The sequence below is a fragment of the Nelumbo lutea genome, chromosome 1, assembly GCF_056320005.1.
Source record: "Nelumbo lutea isolate HS-2025 chromosome 1, American lotus-T2T, whole genome shotgun sequence".
In the NCBI taxonomy this organism is placed as follows: Eukaryota; Viridiplantae; Streptophyta; class Magnoliopsida; order Proteales; family Nelumbonaceae; genus Nelumbo; species Nelumbo lutea.
In genome coordinates, this window is record NC_142684.1 from 127774261 (window position 1) to 127794929 (window position 20669).

The 20669-nt window shown below is 39.7% G+C and overlaps 1 protein-coding gene across 1 annotated transcript; it reads left to right on the plus strand.

Annotated features, from left to right (window-relative positions):
* The first annotated feature begins 7042 nt into the window (after positions 1 to 7042).
* Positions 7043 to 20289, plus strand: LOC148877456 (cytochrome c oxidase assembly protein CtaG / Cox11 family). The gene is made up of 6 exons (XM_088941456.1): positions 7043 to 7725; positions 7863 to 7915; positions 10310 to 10382; positions 10467 to 10571; positions 19677 to 19757; positions 19837 to 20289. The coding sequence occupies exons 1-6, from the start codon at positions 7273 to 7275 to the stop codon at positions 19936 to 19938; spliced, it is 867 nt and encodes a 288-aa protein (XP_088797582.1). The 5' UTR covers positions 7043 to 7272; the 3' UTR covers positions 19939 to 20289.
* Positions 20290 to 20669: the final 380 nt, after the last annotated feature.

Below are 20669 nucleotides of genomic sequence, written 5' to 3' on the forward strand. Positions count from 1 at the left end.
CTAGAAGGGGCTAGACCATAGTCACCCCCCCAAAGCCTAAGGGCCAAAACGCCGAGCTAACGAAGACCTTGGCACGATAAGACCCAGTCGCCTCTATGGCATGGGCGAACTCCAGAAGGGGCTAGACCGTAGTCGCCCCCCCAAAGCCTAAGGGCCAAAATGCCGAGCTAATGAAGACCTCGACACGATAAGACCCAGTCGCCTCTATGGCATGAGCAAACTCTAAGAGTGGACTATAAGTCACTCCCCTTACGGGCTAAAACGCCGAGCTAACGAGAACCTCGGCACCAAATAAAACCTAGTCGCCTCATCAGCATAGGTTAAGTATTAGTACTGAAGGCATAGGCAACTCGGGTGTGAACCCTATGATGCTTAGCTTGCCTCGGTATACTAGTTGAATCCAATAAGGGACAACCTACGTCAACTTAACCCAGGTGCGTACTGGTCGGGCATAAACTTACTATGATAACCACCTCGAGGTATACCATAAACTCTCCCCGAGTATCGGGAAACAGTTTGGAGTAACAACAACTAAGAAACCCCACTTCGGGCATTTAGCTAGTTCGAGTGATATAGCCACTCCGACAAAAAGTGAAAAGCACACAACACTTAGCAGAAGAAAGAAGCATCTCGTTACTAGTTCTTATAAACAAAAAAAAAAAAAGAAAAAACAGGGCCTAACAGCCCGAGACAATTCATCAAAAAAAGAAAGAAATACTTAAAATTGGGTCCAGATACCTGGGAACAACCATTCCAGAATCAGAATAAAAAAGAGCAGCTACAGACCTCAAGATTCCACCGCCTCCACATCCTCGTCGTCCTCCGGAGAGTTGGGTTCCTCCTCCTCTGCCATGTCCGCCATTTCTGGGTCCAGACCCTTCATCATTATGCCCTCAAGGTTGAGCCTGGAGAACTTTTTCCGGACCAATCATTGGTAGAGTTTGAATCCTGAACGGTAGGAGCTCGAGCCGTACTCCACTTGGAGGTCGTGGTACTCCTGGGAGTCTTTGAAGTCCCATACCGCCTTAGCTCACTCTACCTCCACCATGGCGTCAAAGTTCCAAGTCCGATCCTGGAGCGTGGACTCCAAGTTCTGGACCTGCTAGCGAAGGAGCTCCCTCTCCGCTATCACCCTTGACAACTCCTCCCAGTAGCGAGCAATCTCCTTAGATAGCCGGGTGATCTGTGCTTCCTGGTCCCGGGCGAGCAGCTCCTGAGCCTCGCCCCCCTTCTGAGCATGGAGGATTTCATCTCGGGCCTAGTTGAGCATGCCCTGGAGCTTTTGCACATTCGACCTTTGATGAGGGCATCCTTGGAGTGAATGTTGGTCTGGAGGGCCATGGTGTGGATGGCAGAGTTCACCTGACAGCAAAAGGCCGAGGTAAAAATAAAAAAATAAAAATAAATAGAAGAAGAAGAAGAAGAAGGGAAGGGAAGGAAAAAAGCAACCACTTACCACCATGCAGTGAGCTGAGGCCATCTTGGCTAGTTTCCTAGGGTCCATCCCTCCCCAGTCGGCGACCTCCTCGTGGGTGACTACCTGCCGGCTCCTTCGTGAGGCCACGATGAAGTCGGTGACACTTTCCTCCTTCCCCTCGGTAGGGAACCGTAGGAAGGCGATGAGGCGGGACTGCACAGATGAAGGGTACTGCCCTTGCGCCGGGACCTCGCCTTCTTCTGTGCCACCCTCCATGGCTACTCCCTCGAACAGGACCAGTGGGACCTCTGGCGATGGTTTAACGAAGGCTGGGTCGGTAGCCTCAAAATCGGTGCTCCCAGAAGTGGACGCTCAGTCAGGGCGTGACCTCTTCACCCTACGCTTTTGATTGCTTGACAGAAGGCGGTGTGCATCTACGCCAGACATGTTGGCTGCAAAAAATCACAAGGCATTAGTCCAAAAAGAAAAAAAAGGGAGCGCGACCTAAGGGCAACCTACCAAGGCTCAGGCCAGCCTACGCGAGCTTGTCCTCGCCCAAATAGTCCGATCAATGGAAGCCAATCACTGCCCAGGATTGTAGCGTCTCCCAAACTTTTGAATCCAAGTCAACACCCGAATCTTGGATGGCAGCCCTCCAATGGGTCTGGAAGGGCCACCCTTCGGGGTTGCGAACTACAAAATAATCCCGCTTCCAAGCTGGGATCTTGTTCGATAGCTCGTGAAGGAGTTTGAAGCCGGGATGGGGAGAAAAGTAATAAGAATGCCTCTCTGGAGGCACTCCGGGGGAGGCACTCTTGATGGAAAGAATAGAGGAGAAGATGTCGAGGTCAAGAGGAAGACAATACTCATAAAATAAAGAAATTGTCCCAACTACATTTCGGATTGAGTTGGGGTGAAGTTGGTCTATAGTAACATTAAAATGGTTTAAAACCTCCACTATCAAGGGATGCAGAGGAAGACAAAGGCCAGCAATGAGCTGTTCCTGGAAGATCACAATTTCATCGTGACCATGTTCCCAGGGATAGTCACCGGATGAGAGACTGTAGATGAGATTTCTGGGAAGGTCAAATTGAAGGACCAAGGTCCTGAGTCTCTCCATCGACATCGTGGAAGGACCGAAGCTGTCCGGCTCCCTACCCTAGGAAGTGGAAGTTGTTTCGCCGGAGGCCTCCCAAGCCTCTGGAGCCTGCTCCCAAGCTCCCCCTAAGCTCAAAGGGGCGTCATCCTGTTTACCGCCCTAGGGAAAGATATTGTACGAGTACCCAGACATTGCTGACAGAACAAGAGGACTCACCAGGAAAAAGCTGAACCGAAAGGACGTGTGAACAAAAGAAGAGCTCGAGCAACTAGGCAAAGGTGCAACCTCAAATCCGAAAGCAAGGCAAGTTGGTGTGAGAAAAATGAGGCCTGGGGCCCTCTTATTTGTAACCATTATGCCCACAAACCGATGGATCAGATCAAGGCGAATCCGATGGTTCGTAATCAAACTGATTGCACGTCTTCTGAAACTGAAGTATGACTGGCTGCATGTCTTCCATGATTAAGGTAATGCCGGCTGCACGTCTTTCGAAACTAAGAATCATTTTGGTGCGCTTTTTGGCACTTGAAAAGTTTGAAAATCGCCTGACATCTGTGTGTGTATTTAATGCGATCGGTCAATCCAATTTGAATTTTGGGTCAAATCCGCCTGTCACCTCATGGACTCCTCGCGCAAAGAGTGAGACCCTTAGCCCGAGGAGTGGGGGGCAATTGATGGAGGGTGATTTGACCCGATCTCTTAAGAAGGCGACGCATGGACATGACTCGACATAAGTAACAACTTAGCGTGACAACCTAGCTACAACTAAGTAACGAGGTCGTTAAAGTCATCGCAGGTCAGCTCGCTACATTACAGCTCTCCACGGAACAAGCTCACTACAGCGCGAGCTCAAGGACCCCAGTATGCTGAAAGGGAACACTCCAAGTTAAGTCTATCCCATCTCGCGAGCTCGGACAATCAGCTCGCTCCAATACTTAGGCAAGAGGGCCACCTCAAAGGCAACCTCAGGTGGAATCACCTCGGAATACCTCCAGGAGCTCGCTACAAGGCAGCTTGCTATGGGATATATCGCTACAAGGCAGCTCGCTATTAAGCGACGCGGCATTTTCAAGAAGCTTCTTATCTAACAAGACCGTACCCGTCAGACTGCACCATGTCTCCTAACTGACGGCGCAATCCCTGCCAGCCTGACGGACTGCACCCACGTCTCTTGACAGGTGGTGTCGTGCCTATCATTTCCGAGTTGTGTCTCTCATTTGATTGGGCAGCACTCTGCAACGGTTACCTGCACAGCGCTGGAAAATAACGGCTGCGATAGAGGGCCAATGGCGGTTACACCCGATTTGACAAGAACATCTGTATTTAAAGGCCCCGGTTTCCAAGGGGCGAAGGTAATTGAACTAATCTAGCGCTATTTGCACTCTTTGCTCTCTTTGCATTTCTTACAACTTTCTCAGAGTCCTAACTTAAGCATCGGAGTATTCCCACCAGGCAATCTCCCCGGGAATCCTTCACCTTTCTCTTCTCAAGTACCTTCCGTCGCCAGCTAGGAACCAGACATCCGCCAATTAGGAGTGCCCGGATTGCACTGCATCAATTAACATTACAACATAAACAATATATCTTCTTTCCAAGGATTATGTCCAAGGTTTTCGAAGGGCAACCCACAACCCAAAGACCATTTGTTACCTTCCACATTCAGCCCCATCTATAACACAATCCAAACAGCCCTTGCAAAGGGGCACGTGAAAAACACAAGGGAGTTTATTTTGACCTAGATGAAGGCAAGGATTATTCAAGAACATGTTTTTTATTTCACTTTTGAAAACAAAAACATATATACAACCAAGAACATATATATATATATATTGTTTTAAATAAATTGTATGGTTTATTGAACATGGTGTTGAGTACTTAAATGAAAACATGTTTGAAATCAGATTCAGGAACATGTTTTTGATTTCAATTTTGAAAACAAAAACATATATATACAACCAATAACATGTTTATTTTATTTTTATTTTAAGAAATGGTCTGTTTTTAGATAAAATGATTTTAATTTATTTTTGGAACCAGCAACAAGAAAAACAATTCATGTTACCGAACACTCCCTAATTTTACATATGAAATTACATTTCAAAAACTTTTCTCCGGTACTGAACATTTGTTTCCAACATGAAGGAGTCAGGGCTATGTATTTTGATTAAAAATAGACTTAGTTTTCAAGTATTTGGTAAGGTTCAAGTTTAAAGGAATTTTTTTCATAGTATTCATGATTTTGTTTTATTATCAACAAATAATATTTTGATCATTTTAATTATAATTTATTAATTCTATTCAAAATCAATATTAAATTGACGGATAAGATTCTGTTCCAATCCGAATATAAACGGATCACATTTGGATTACCTATATCTGGTTCAACCTATCCATTTGTAGCCCCACCTTGGGTTACCTTCGGATCACGCTTCATTAAAATGACGTATATCCAGGGCTGTAATCGGACTGTTCTCGAATAAGATGCAACAAAATTTACCTCCAATTGGATCGTGAGAACCTACATCCGAATCTGATCCAAAACTCAATTGAATTTTAAGATTTGAATTCGAATCTTAATGGATTCGGGTTAAATTCGGATTTAATTTATCTGTTTTAATTTTTTTAAATATCAAAAAAATAAAAAAATATTTATTTTTCAATTTATATATATAATAAATTAATTTAAATATAACATATTAAATTTGTTATATATATAAATTTATATGTAATATAATATATAAAATATATTTTTATAATTTTAAATATAAGTATATAAAATTTATATATTAAAATTAATAAATATTATTATATAATCAGATTCGGATTTTAACCAGATTAGATGGAGTCAAATCTAAATCTGATCTGATTAAATAAATTCATCATCCGAAATCTGAGATAATTGAATTGGGCCTTGGATTTTCGAGTACCAGTGTCAAGCCTATGCATATCTCTATCATACTCCCATTTAATGGGATTGGCCACGGGTTCTTTACAAGTAGAACTGTAGAGAATTTAGAATTGAGGGCATTCAGAAAACACTGGTTTAAAAATTACAACTACCAATCAGATTGAGCTGCAACTTGGGCTAGATTAACTTCCCCAAAAACTAGGGTTGGGTTGGGCAGAAGTTTGGATTAGGGTTAGGGTTGAAAAGTACGGATCTGATTTAATTTTGTCTTGAGTTGGGGTGGAAACCTTGTTCAACCTGATCCATATTGAACATATATGCATAGATACTATATGTCAAAAAATTTTAAGTTTTAATGCATTTTTTTCCTAAAACATGATAACTATAGTACTATAGTCTTTTACACACAATAATGATAATATTAAATTGAGATGAACCCTAAGGGTTGATGTTGTCAAACACCCCCTTCTAGGAAATGGATACATCTAAAAAGAGGAAGTAGAGAAATCGGACCAACCCAAACCCAACCTGATGTAGTAGGGCTGGGTTAGAGTTAAAGTAGTGAGTTAAACAACTTGAGTGGAGTTAGGATTGACCTCAACCCAACCTAATCAGCCCTACTTGCACCCCTAATCGTCATTAGGAGAATCATATTATTTGTAATTCTAAGGGTCTGTTTGGTTTATGATTAGAATCAAAACCAAACCAATGTGTCCTAAAATCAAATTAAGAATAGTCTATCTATCTCCCAAGTTGTTTAGTTCAAATGAGAATTTGAATGTGATCCTATAAGATATGTGATGGAGCGTGATTTTGATACTCCTAATTGGAGGGCAATTCAGATGTCAGTCTGCTTTACTGGCTGGTCGAACTGCAAATGAGGAAGGTTCAGAGGACCTGGGGTGGTTTACCTAGTTTGGGTACTTCGATGCTTAAGTTAGTACTTAGTTGGGCAAGTTGAATATTTGTATGCTAGTAGGCTAGTGAGTAGCAAATCGCGTGTACCTTATGTTGTTGGGAGTTGATGCTTTTATATAGGTGAGCTATCGTAGGTATCACGAAACACTTCCGAGATCTTTGGCCCGTGCTGTTAGGAGTCCATTCCGCACTAGGAGGTGGATTTCGTGCTAACTGATAAGGCTTGTCGAGTCCGTCCGATTCGGGTGAGACAAGGATAAGACATGCAGACGTGTGAGTTGCTAGGACGGTGCTAGAAGTTGGCTATTTGTCACCTCAACAGGTTGAGTCATCATGAGCTACTCGGACCTTGATCTTGGCCAAGGTGCCCGAGCCTTGAAATATCCAATGTGACCTGACTCGTTGAAGTGGCAAGGAATGCTAAGTTAATGCCCGATCAGCAGGTTGCTTCCACATATCTATGCATGAATACGTCGAGCCAAATCACCACTCATCAATATGCATTAATTGAAAGGAGGACTGACATTGTATAAAGAAAAATAGGGTTTGAGGATTTTTAAGTCACTTGGCATTTCTTATTTATTTATTTATTTATTTTTGCCAAATAGAAGGAAATTCTTATCGGAGGAGTGTGGAATGAGTCGAAATGTCGAATGACTATTCCTTGAAATGGAATGTCATACGGCCAGAGCCCAGAAATGAGAATGGGAATCCCATTCCGCCCTACCAAAGGGCTATTACCATTTCGGTTCCAACCCATTCCCGTTAACCAAACGGACCCTAATGTATTTTGTTATTTTCCTGTGGGCTGTGATTCACAGCCTGTGAATGTGATGATCGAAAATCAACTAGAGAGAAGGTTAAGAAGAGATGGTCCACTTTTCTTTGATTTATTGATTCATTCATCGAATTTTCATCTCTACGGCAAACATGTTCTGTTCAAGGCTGCTGTCTAAGAAAATCCCTCCCCTACCTTGTTTGAAGAACTCACGCCCTTTTCTCTTTGAAACCAAGCAAGTAAAAGAAGCTTTAGGATTGGACTTCAATGGCGGATCCATTTTGGGCGGTTCTCAGTTTTGGGGTTTCACTTCAAGGCGTGAATTTACTTATATGAGGCCATTCGGTGTTAACTGCAATTGTGTTTCAACGACTTTTGCTTCCCGGAATCTGCCGAGATGTTCTTCGTCGACTGTGGGTCCCTGGGTGAGGAGGGGTTATACGACTCAGACTGCACAGGCTGCAAGAGAGCGAAAGTCAAAGAAGACTCTTGTGTACTTAACAGCAGTGGCTTGCGTTATGGTGGGTTGTACTTATGCAGCTGTTCCACTTTACAGGAGATTCTGTCAAGCTACTGGTTATGGGGGCACTGTTCAACGACGCGAGGTGAGACCTAATTCTTATTTTTCTCATTTTTAATTAATTAAAAACCGTGTTGGATTTCTCATTAAAATCCCAGCTTTTAGGGGGTTTATTTTCTGAATGATCCTTTATCCCTTGTGACAAGGCATGGGTCTCTGCAGACTGTTGAGGAAAAGATTGCAAGACATGCTCAAGATGGATCTGCCCCTACAAGGTGTATGTCTATGTTGTTTGTTTTATTACTTTTACTTTACTATTTTGGCAAGGCATGTCTGAAAAAGGCGTTAGGAATATCTTGGAATATTTCTCGTTAAATTTTCGTTTTATTGTGATATGCTTTCTGAATAATTCTCAAGATGTCGGGATCATTTTAATTATGGTGGTTGTATGCAATACAGAGCATTTGTTCTATGAAATGTTAGTTACTGTTACATTAACTTAATATGGAATAGTCCTGCCATGGTTACAGAGGATGAGAGGAATGCTATTCAAATTCATGACAATAAAAAGATTTTGGGCTACACCAGAGTTTATCTCTTCTTCTGTATATTAGACGGTAGCAAAAGTTTCTCCCAGACTAGTTCTCAAATAATTTATAAAGGAGTCTAGTCATAAATAAGAAAAACCCCTTGACACTGTTTGATGTAATACATCAAAACTGAACATTTTAGGATAGCTATCTGCATATTCTGCATATGTCCATCCTTCTTGTAATTAACTTCTCATTGCATCAAATCTATTATTTAATTTTTTTTTTTTGATAGTAAAGGTGTGGGTGTTGGTGTTTTGGAGTGTTTTCATCTGAACCAGAGTGGCTACTTAGCAACATGCCAATCAATGCTACGTCTCTGCTGGAGAAGAAAGAGAAGAGAAGAATAGTAAAGTAAGAAGGGGGAAATGGAGAGACGGCTGATTTTGTGCTAGTTCCTCAAAGTTGAGTCTGTGTTATTTTGTCCACAAAATGTAATCCGTTACTCTTATTTAGGGAGTGAGAACAAAATAAAACAAAGCATCTTCTAAAAGTAATGCTAATACACTTTGTTAGGTAGAGGGTGAAAGAGATGCAGCTCTTCCTTGAAGGATAAGGCATCCGTCATTCTGTCTTTCATTTACCCAATGTCTTAGGTTGGGGTCATGTGGTCCAACAGTAGGACGGTGATAGGACATCTACTCTACATATTGGATAAAGTAGGAAAACCAAGGTGATCTGGACTGATCCAAATGAGAGTAACCAAGATGGTCTAGGCCAAGGAGAAGATATTCATGGCTAACTGGCGAGATCTCAAAAGGTTATCAAACAGGGTCAGGTCATCCTCCAACCCATTGATCTTGCCCTACTATAAACGGGGCTATGCACATGATTGGCAACTAAAAATAGGCACCAACAAAAGTGTATTGCTGTAATCTTTCTGTAGCCATTTAATAATTATTTATAGTTTGTTGGTAATTCTAATTGATTAAGAGCTGGCTTTCGTAATTACAGTAAGACTCAGTTTTCTTATTGGATTTGAAAGTTATGTTATTATGTTAGAGTCATTCCCAAATCAGGTAAGACTTGTCATAGTCCTAGTTCATTTGTTAGTAGTGTTTCTTAGTTGGTGTTAAGGTTAGAAAACAAAGGGAAAGGACTGACCAACTTATCCTCTTTTTTTTTTTTTTGATATCAAATAATAAAGTGTTAGTATTCCTGTTAAATGTTGGAGTAATTCTACCTTTGTTAGTGGTGTTGATTCCTTCAAGCAATTATTAGGTGTTGGTTCTTATAAGTTCCTCTAGCTGCTGATTCCTGGGTTATTTTTATCTTCTTTTTTCTTTTTGCAGGTTGTCCTGCATCATATTGTTTCAAAGTATGAGAATCTACCCAACTTTGAGCCGAGTCTTTAACCAATTTGATACTCTGTAATGAGCCCATATTTATTGGTTTATAGAGGAGTTAGCAATCTCTCTGATTAGGAGTCTAAAAAAGTCAGTTGTTTGATTGATAATAGTTTGCTAACAACTTTCTCACTTGCAACTCTCTTTTTTTCTCTGCCACAAGCAGTCTAAGAAATTAGGTATTTGCATCTCCATGTTGAGATTGTCAGTCAAGATTAAATTTTGAGTTTGTCAATTAGTACAAGGGGCTTCTTTGTTCTGTTTTGGGTTAAGTTCTTTTTTTTATTGATTTTTCATCAACTTGATTATGTAGACTTTGTTTTAAGAACTTAGATAAAGATAAAGGCATTTAAGATGAGATTAAAATACCTTTCCCTGTTGTAATAATGAAAAGGGATGGGCTGAATCTGGGATTAAGCTAGGCATGCTGCATTTCACTTGTTCCCACTATACTCATGAAGAGTCTCTTCTCTAAGCATTGAATTCGGAATCCCGAAATTAAATTTAATTAAATTTGGTTTTCATTCTGAAAGCCATCTTTTTCCTACACATGTTAAGTGATCCCTGTTGGTTTAAAGAACTATGGTCCATCGATTTATGCCTTTCTTAGTCTTTTATCTTCATTTGAAATGTATTCTTCTAATCTTCTCTGCATTTTGATTTTTAGATTTTATTGTTTACAAACTTGTTTCATCCTTGTTCCTCAAAATTTTCTTTGGTTTTATGTGCATAGGGAGGTTGTGGTGCAGTTCAATGCTGATGTAGCAGATGGGATGCCATGGAAGTTTGTCCCTACACAAAGAGAAGTTTGCTCTTTTATAATATTCCTTTTTTCTCAGATGCACAAAGTATGAGTTCACTATGTAATGACTTTGGTTTATAATTTGCAGGTAAGGGTCAAGCCAGGAGAAAGTGCACTTGCATTTTACACTGCTCAAAACCGAAGCTCAACTCCTATTACTGGTGTTTCTACGTACAATGTCACCCCAATGAAGGTACTTCCTAATTGCATAGTTGGATAATCACTTATTGTTTTTTTTTTGGTCCATTAATTAAATACCATCTTTTGTATTGCTTTCTTTTTAATTCTTAATGTATCTCTACTCTAGTTTTGCATCTCCCAATAATGTATAATCTGAGCTGGTTCAATGCAAACTCGAATTGGTGAATTCCTGTAAATAAATGATTCATTATTTTTGTCTGATTGAAGAAAGGCATACTTGATTAGCAGAAACAGCAGATAAGCATGCAATCAGAGGACTGAAAGTTGTGACAAGAACACGAACTGGAATCTTTGAAGATGACTTTTCCTCACTGGTTTGATCGAATGGAGATGATTGAACCATAACAATGCAGTTTCTTTGAAGAATGTGGATGTTTTAAGTGGAAATTATGAGGAATAGATGCCTCCAAAATCAATTCCCCCCAAAAAGATAATAATAAAATGGAAAATATTTTAGGAATATTTTGTGCGATCTTAGAGAAGGTAGATGTATGTTAAATTCTCTCTTGGCATGGTATATCTTTTAATTTCTATTCCAAGGATGTCATATGATATGAGGGTTTTGAGATTTCACAAAGGATGCTATTAAAAGGTTTTTGAGATTTCTTGTACTTATGAGCCTTGAAATTAGCTTTTGTGTTATGTTAATAGTTACAAACCAAAAGATTTTCATTGTGGGGTGTTTTACTGTAAAAAATACATACAGAAACAAGGTGTTCATATTTTGAATCCATGCCTATTTGTAAATTTCATTTTATCAACATTTAATATTGTAATCCTTGATGGGGAGGGGTCATAGTTTCTTGTGAATCACCTTTTTTGCAAGCTGGACCTTTTTTTATCTGATTTCTCAGAGATCTTTTTGTAAATTCCCAATGTACAGGTTCTCATTGTACATGGGCTGATGTAATTAGGTTTCTTTTGCAATACAATACTTTACCTTCTTCAAAAAAAGAATGTATCTATAGCACAAACCTTTCTATTGTAGCAACCATGGTATTTTAAATCTAATTATTATATGCTCTGCAATTCTGTTCACATTTTTGTGGTCAGTTTTTTTTTTTCTTTTGATCAACAAATTTTGTGGTCATAGTTCGTTAAGTCAATAGACATTGTTTGAAAATGTGGAGGCATTAGATCAGGTACAAAAACCTCTAGATGCATGAAACATAAGCCTTGAGGCATGAGTAAGCACATTTTTAAAAGAAACGAAACTAATGAGGAAAAGCGTAGACATATATGCACAAGAAGGATTATATTTTTGTGTATCACCCAAGATAGTCCCAGCCATCCAGGGTCTTGGGAGAGGTAGATTGGAACTTTTTTCACAAAGCGGCTGCTCTCAGACTTGAACTTTTGTTTCAGACTTGTCAAGCCTTAATTTTACCACTGAATCAACAATTATATTTTTCTATAGGAGGATTATATTGACAAAATAAATGACCATATAAACAAGGATGACAAGAATAGGAGTTTTGAAGAAATTAGTTGCATAATAAAAAAAATCCTTTAATAACTATCAAAAATTGTTTTAAAAATGTTAAATTATAGATACACGGAGGTGCCAGATGGCTTGCTGGTAAAGTCTCTGGCTGGCTGTAGTTGAGACCTGGGATTGGACCCAACCTTATCAGGGTCGGGGGGGTTGGGCCATTGGAGTTTGTTGGTAGGGCTATCCCCCTTTGTGTGGTCCATTAAAAATAAAAATACAGCATGTGCACATGCATATGTATCTACACATAAGTTGCTCTTGTAATGAGAAGGCTACTTCTAATAATATATGAAATGCACATGTTCTTACATTAGGCATCTTAAAGAATAGGGGATGTACCTTATGCTTTCAGGTCTAAGCCTGAAGGTTAGGCCTTGAGAGGTTCTCCTTAAGGCTCATTTTGTGGAAAGGCATAATGTACCTTTTAGAATACTGGTTATAACTTGTTTGTTTTTGTGGTTTTTTGGTAAGTGAAGCCATTTCGTTAACCATAGGAGAAAGTACAGACTATCAGCATATATATATATATATATATATATATATAGAGAGAGAGAGAGAGAGAGAGAGAGAGAGAGAGAGAGAGAGAGAGAGAGAGAGAGAGAGAGAGAGAGAGAGAGAGAGAGAGAGAGAGAGAGAGAGAGAGAACTATTAGCAGATACTTGCACCACAACAAGCAGAGGCGTCCATCAAGCTAAGACAAAAGTTCAATGTGACTTTTGTAAGGATTGTCTATCCTTTGCCATGTCTTATAATGGTCATAAACTGGTACACCTTTATTTAAAATCCAGCAGTTCAATTTTAAATTCCTCTATTTAGATTATGGTCTGTTAAGGAAGAAGAAGAAGCTCTTAATAGCTATCTTATGGAACATATGGAAGGAGAGAAATGCTAGGGTATTTGAAAACAAAGAACATAGTATAGAGGATGTAATTGACCTGTGAGGAATTTAAAGATGTTAGGATGGATGATCTCATAAGAGGATGGCTGATCATGGCTGGTAGTGCCAATAAGAGGTTACCAAGAATTGTCAGCCAGGAAACCGCCTCCAGCAGGAAGTTTAAAACTAACTTTGATGGCTGCCATCTTGGTAATCCTGAAGACTCAAGTGTTGGTGGTGTGGTTAGAGATGAAAGTCCTTGAAGGCCTGAGGTTATGGTCATAATTCAAGGATTGAGAACATGTGGCTGTGTTCTAATGGTTTTATGGAGAAAGTCAAGGAATGGTGGGAGGGCAGTAATCCAAGGGTGCAATGGAAGCGTATGGATTTCATTGGAAATTGAAGGAAATTAAAGCTAAAATTAAGGAATGAAACATCCAACAGTTTGGAAGGTTGGGGAAGAAGAAGCAATGGGTGATTAACAGAATTGAGGATTTTGATTCAAAGGAAACTTTAGGCACTTTTGAAGAAAGGTGGACATTGAGGAGGAAATTGGAAGATATACTGTTGTAGGAAGAGATCATCTGGAGATATAAATCAAGGAATAATTTGGTTAAGGAGGGTGATAGAAAATCAAAATTCTTTCATGCCTTGGCTAACAGTAGGAGGAGAAAATTGTCTCAAAATTGGTAGTGGAGGGAGTTACTTTAAACCAACATAATCAGATTGCTAGGGCTTTTGTTGATCACTTTAAATCAATATTTAGGAGTCCCTTTGCTGAAAGGATGTGGATTGATGGTCTGGATTGAGCTAAATTGTATGAGGCCTCTAATAGTCTAGGGACCAAACCACAATATTTAATGTCTGACATTATAAGGACTAGACCACAGTCCCCTAGAAGGCTAGGCCACAATATCTAATTGGCAGGTATGTAAGACAATTTTGGTTATGAAAGAATCTCATTATGAATGATGTGATTATCTCTGGCGATCGACGACAAGAAACAGGTCGGAGGTGATGGTGGCTTAAGGTTGGAGAAAGTGGAGGCTGATTCGGTGGAGATCCCAAATGTTTCGAAGAGAAATTCCAAAGAAAACCCTTGTGGGGAGAAGGAGATGGGAGTTAGAGAATTGGTATAGTTGGGGAGGTTCGGATGCAAGAATGAGGAAAAATTTTACCTATAGCAAAGCAGCGGGAGCTGGTGTGTGGTCGGAGTATGGTGCAACAGAGCTGAAGCAGTGTGATGATAGTGTGGTCATGTTTATTGACCAACCGGGGGGGGGGGTGTAGACGCAAGGAAAAAATTCTTAAGAAGCTGCCTTGTGGGGAGATTTTGGTGGGGAGTAGGGGTGAGAGAAGTAAGGGACTGGGTGAAGAGAGTATGGAGGGAGGTGGGAGTTGTGAAGGTAAAGAAAATGGTGAATGACCTTTTCCTCTTTATTCTTCTGTTGAAGGAAGATACAGGTTGGATTCATAGAAATGGCCTGTGGTGGATGGGAAGAAATCAACTTCTTCTGGACTAGTGGGGGGCAAGTGCCGGATGCTTCTACCCAGAAGTGGATTCTGATTCTGTCCACGACAACCCAATCTGGATAAGGATTTTTGGCTTTCCCCTAATCCTCTGGTGTCCGAGTGTGATCAAGGCGATTGGGGATAGATGTGGGGGATTCCTGGAAATTGACGATTCTCCGACGGAACTCGAAACCTGTGAGTGGGTCAGGATGAAGGTGCATGGTGGTGAAAACATCCCTGATAGTGTGGAAGTTGTTGGTGGTAAGGTTCTATTCACAGTCAAAATCTGGTCGGAGGTCCTCCCGTCAGCTAGAAGATGGAACCCTTTGAAAGTAGGGGGGGGGGAAGAGAGGATTCAGAAACCCTTATTATTGAAGACATGGAGGAGAGTTTGTCTTCAAAAGAACATGAAAGAGAAGCAACGACTAGCCTTCCCACACCATTTCAGGGGAAGAGGCAGAGATCCTGACGGTCGGAGTCCGGTGAAAGGGAGGATGAAGAAGATGAAGAGATGGGGAATACAAACCATCAGATCTTCAAACAAATGGACGGTAGAAATGGTGTCTCGAGAAGCCCAAAAGAGGGGGAGATTCAATTTTGCTAGAGGTTCTTGAAAACTTTATTTGATGATAGATGGCGCAAATGGATATCATGATGTGTTAGGGCTTATCATTAATCTATTTTGGTTAATGGAACTGTGGTGGATCATTTCCATGCCTTTAGGGGACTAAGACAAGGGGACCCCATTTCCCTCTATTCTTATTGATCTTAATAGCAGATGTGCTTGGTAGATTGATTTCTAGAGCTGATTCTAGAAACTTAAGGGGTATCCACTTGTAGCTTGTTGATGATACCATTATTTTTTGTGATGGTGGTGATCCTAGATGGGTGTGAAGTTTGAGGATAATTGTATTTTGCCTTTGAAAAGATGTCGAATCTGAAAATCAATTGGGAAAAAAGTTGTCTTGTGGGCATCGATATGGAGGGGAGAGAAATAGCAGAAGGGGTTGGAACTTTAGGGTGTAAGGTTGCTTAATGAGTGGCCAATAAACTATTTGGGCTTGCCTTTGGTGGATAATCCAAGAGGCAACAATTTTTGGAATATGATAATTGAGGGGTTTACTAAAAAGTTGGCCACATGGAAAAGTTATTTGTTCAGTGTGCTTTCTTTCAATTTTTAGGATTCTAGTGGGGGCTAGTAAGTAAGAGGTTAGAAAAAATGATGAGGGATTTTTTGTAGGAGCCAGGGGAGGAAAAGAAGGGTTGGGATGTAGTCAGAAGAAGCAAAAAGTTTGGAGGGGTTAGGTTTGGAATATTCAGGAAAGGAATGTGGCTTTGCTAGCTAAATGGCTTAGGAGGTTTCTAGTTGATAGGGATAAGTTGTGGGTAAAGGTAGGTAATTCTAAGTATCCATGGGCTTGTGGTTGATGGTTGGGATGCTAGAGTTTTGGTTAGAGCTACAAAAAGTTCTCCTTGGAAGTCTATCCATGCAATCCTTCGTATCTTCTTGCTACATATCAGGTATAATCTCAGTTCTGGTAATCTTGTAAATTTTTTGGGACACGTTTGGTTGAGCATCTCACCATTAAAAGAACAATTCCCTTCCCTTAATGCAATTTCTAATCGAAAGAATGAGCCTATTGCCTCATTTGTGGTTCATTCCAATTCTAACCCAGGGTTTGATTGGGATTTGGGTTTTATCAGAGGTTTGTGTGATTGCGTATTAACCGGCACTCTGTCTTTGATCCAAAGTCTTGAAGGGGTGTTTTTGAGCCCTTTAAGATGTTGATTGTCGAATTTGGACTCTTCCCGTTGGGTTCTTTCATGTGTACCTCTTTCCTTGTGTCCTTAAACCAACTGAGTGATAGTTTGGGCATATTGTTTCCAATAAAAGAGGTTTTGAGTAAGCCAATTCCACCTAGGAATGGAGGCTTCTTTTGGGAAGTGTTTATGGAAAGATTTAATACCTGTGATTTGCTTCAGAGGAAAAGGTCTAATTGGTGCTTATCCCCTCACTGGTGTCTCCGTTGTAGTTTGTAAGGCTAATAATGAGTCTTCTCATCACTTATTAATCTTCTGCCTCTTTGTGTCATCAATTTGGGAATGGTTTTTCTCCTTGTTTAGATGTAGGTGGAACCCTCTGCCAAATGTACAAAGCCTTTTTAGTAGGGCTGCAACTTGGGTGGGCCCAAATTGACCCAACCCACAATTTTACATGGTTGGGCTTAAATTTTCAGTCCTTGGGCTGGACCTGGGCCCATAAGTTTGGGCTTTTAAATTTTTTGTATGTATGTATGTATGTATGCATATTTTTTTAATAAACTATACATATATGTATACATGCATACATACATGCGCATGTATATAAATTTTTAGTGTGGGCTGGGCTCAGGCTGAATAGTTCGGGCTTGACCTCAGGCTTGGGCCGGGTTTGGGCTTTAGGCCCAATTCTTAGGATTGGGCTTGGGTTGAGCTAAAACCTGGCCCAGCCTGCCCAACTTGCACCTCTACTTTTTAGTCCAACCTTTGTTAGCTGAAGGAAGAAGAGGGGAAGACTTTTGTGGAAGTGCATGAGAGCAGCAGTATGTTGGACTATTTGGGAAGAGAGGAACCTGAGAACATTTGCAGAAAAAAGGAGTAGGGATGTCCTTATTGAATCCATCACCATTAGAGTGTTACATTTGGTGAAAACCCTAAAATTTATTCGAGGATATTTCATCTATCAATTTGATGAGAAGTTGGAAGGAAGTAACTGATTCTGCTCCTTTGAAGGTTGGTACAAGGTTATCTTGGTCCCCTCCTTTCAGTGGTTTCATTAATCTGAACTTTGACGGTAGTGGTGAAGGAAATCCAGGTCCTTCAGGTATGGGAGGAATTTTCAGAAATGATGAAAGTAAAATAATTTCTCTTTTTTCTGGTCCCTTAGGTGTAGGAGACTCCCTAAAGCTGTCATTGGAAGAAGTTCAAAAAGCCAAGGATTTGAATATTTTTAAGCTGATAATAGAAGGGGATTCAAAGTTGGTTATTAATTGGCTTTGAAAGGAGGAAGAGTTGGGTTGATGGGATTATTAATGAAAAAAAGGAAGTTAAGTGGCTAACACAAGAATTGGAACTGAAGCTGATTTGGGTGAAAAGAGAAGCTAATGGTTTTGAGATGCGTTGGCTAAACAAGGGGTTAGAAGGAATCCAATTTTCTGGGCTATGTTGTTGTTGAATGATTTTTTAATCCAAATAATATTTAAATAATTCATAACCCAAATAAGTGGATTAGCTAGTCTGCTAGCTAAATCATCAAAACTATAAAAAAAGTGTCCCGTATGGGAGTTTTCTCTTTTTAAGTGGGAGGGACAGGTGTCCTTCACCTAGGAGGAGGAGGAGGTAGTTACATAACTACCCCACTCCCTATTTAGGCTCCTTGAGGAGAAGCTAGAAGGCCCTCTTCGGAGAAATTTGTCTTAAGAGATTCTTAAGAATAGCCAAGATAAAGAGAGAAGAAAAGAGAAGTGCTCAAGGGAAGACAGGGAAGGAAAAGAAGTCTCACTAATACAGGTAGGAAAAGGAAAGTCCTCTCTGTGAATACTTCCTATATATATGTTTTCTGTTCTGTATTCTTCCTTCTCTCTCTTTTATTTTCACTTTTGAGAAAGGAAATAGGGGGAAATAAACCATCTATGACCAGGTGCCTCTACTTGGTTGATTATGGTCCCTCTTTCAAGACAAAGTTGGGGATTAAACCATCTACAGTCTAATTCTCAAGGGCTGATTATGGTTCCCTTCAAATGAAAATGAAGGATAGGGGGATAAAAACTGTCTATAGTCAAATATTCAATTTGATTGACTACGGTTCCCTTCTTGTACGCAAAAATCCAAAGGATTAAGGTTGTCTACAGTCATAATTTCATTTGATCGACTACAACTCATTGTGAAGAAAGGAGTGAGAAGGAAATCTTCCTTGTATCAAAAAGAAAAGAGAGAAATGTATTGTTGTAGAGTTTCTCAATTGTATTTTTTTCTTCTCATTCTTGTACACTTGATGTAAAAGAAATGCAAATGAAAAGTTCTTTTTAAGTACTCTATTATTCTTTTCTTTTGTAATATGCATTCATTTCTATAAGTCAGAATCAAAAGGTGTTCTCTACTTTCTTGTGGAGATGTAATTAAGGGGAACAATTCATATAATTCCCTGAATGGGCCTTACTGAAAATAATAAAAACTCAATCACTTGATTGAGTGAATTATGTTGCATGCGAATAAAGTTTTCACACCAACAGTTGTAATCTTGTATAGTGGTTGGGGAGAGTTAAGAGAGCTTATCTGCCACCTTTCATTGCACTGTTGTAACTTTTAATGAATGAAATTATTCAGTTAAAAAATCAAGGATTGAAATTATCTAACCAGCAAAGCTGTAGAAATATGACCACAAGTGACTGTCAAGTGGCCATTTTCTGCTGTTGTTTTGGGACCCATTGGACATGGAAGATTCTTGAGGGATGAGATTATGGCCATAATTCAAGGACTGAAACTATCTAACCACCAAAACTGGAGAAATATGATCACAGAAGGTGACTATCAAGTGGCCGTTTTGTGGCTTGAATCAGAAGAAGAACCTTCATTGAAGCTTCTATTTTTAGTGAGAGAAGCTAGGGACTTGGGAAGAAATATAAATTGCTCGTTCAGGTGGATTCCTAGATCTGGAAATGATTTAGCAAAAGCAGGTGTGATAAGGCAAGCATTTGATTGGGGTCTGCTGGGTCCTTGGGGGCAGGGGCCAAATTGTAGTCTGTACACCAAATAAATAATGTTTTTTTTTTTTTTTTTACAATTTGGTTCATTTTTATTAAATGAAACTCTTCATTGTTGATTATCAAAAAAATTACTGCCCAAGTGCCCATTTGTCAGCTACTAAATTGCCATGTCTACCAAATTGAATAGGAAAGAGAAATGTGACTATTCATATTTCAAATCTAGGACAAGGATACGAGTATTCCATCCAATATGTCAATACGGTGCCTTTTCTTTTGATGTATGAACATCACATTTTGTGACTCTGTCCTGTTGAACATAGTGGCACTTTTTATATTTTACACAACGATCCTTGCTAGTGAATCATACCGTTTTTATATCTTCATTGATAAACTACAAGCTATGCATTAAAAAACATGTGTATTCTGGTTGATTTGGGAGGTGGAATGATCAGGGTGAGACCTTTTTTGCAGGCTGCAGTATATTTCAACAAAATACAATGCTTTTGCTTTGAGGAGCAACGACTTCTTCCAGGAGAGCAGATTGACATGCCGGTAGGTTTCTTGCCCTCCTTTATAATACTGTTGATAGCTTCATTTATGCAAAATGATGCAATTCTGTCTCAATTTGCAGGTCTTCTTCTATATTGACCCTGAATTTGAGACGGACCCTAGAATGGATGGTGTCAACAATTTGATCTTATCCTACACCTTTTTCAAAGTAGGCGAAGAGTAGACATACTGCCTGTGTTTTCCAGTGATAGTGCTACTAGTGGCTTACTTCCCATTTTTTGGCGTTGTGGTACTTGGTTAAAAAAAGAACATTGGTAGATTGTTTTGCAATTCATTTTTTTTACTGATAATAACAGTTATATTCCTCATTTCCTTCTGTCAATAGGAAATAGAATAGAGAGCAGTTGATGCTGTTGTATGTACTTATATTAATAAGTGAATTAGACCCATCTTTTTTTTTGGTGGGGGGGAGGGGGTATTGTGATCTTATGGTTATAAGGTCTTCTCTGAATTGTCTCACATTCTCAATTAGAGTGACAATACAAAATAAAGACATCGATGGTTGAAACTCAAACTTATTCCATATTTGGCATGAATTTTGAACTATCCAAACTTTCATTTTATTTCTTAATCAACTTTGTTCTTTTTTTTTTTCTTTTCCTTTTAATTTTTCAAACAGCCATTTATATTTCATCGTATACCATCCAAATCCAGTGGCATGAAGCTATGGTTCATGAGTTAAATTGAACTCTAATCGATGGAGAGCTTAAGCATAATTTTCTCAAGAAATGGCTCTTCATGACTTCTCATTTGGGGAGATAGGCCTTTATTTTCCAGTTGATTATGGGCTGAGTCTGGCTTAATAACTATTTGTCTTGTGATCCAGGCACAAGTACCTTGCGCATGGACGCCATTCAAACTTTCATCACCATTCATAAAAGAAAAAGGCTTTAT

What these genes read in the sequence shown, in the direction of transcription:
- LOC148877456 (XM_088941456.1), top strand. Translation starts at nt 7,273, where the DNA reads ATGTTCTGTTCAAGGCTGCTGTCTAAGAAAATCCCTCCCCTACCTTGT. An exon ending in GATGGATCTGCCCCTACAAG is followed by an intron (nt 7,916 to 10,309) that starts GTGTATGTCTAT and finishes TTATGTGCATAG; the next exon opens with GGAGGTTGTGGTGCAGTTCA. An exon ending in ACAATGTCACCCCAATGAAG is followed by an intron (nt 10,572 to 19,676) that starts GTACTTCCTAAT and finishes CCTTTTTTGCAG; the next exon opens with GCTGCAGTATATTTCAACAA.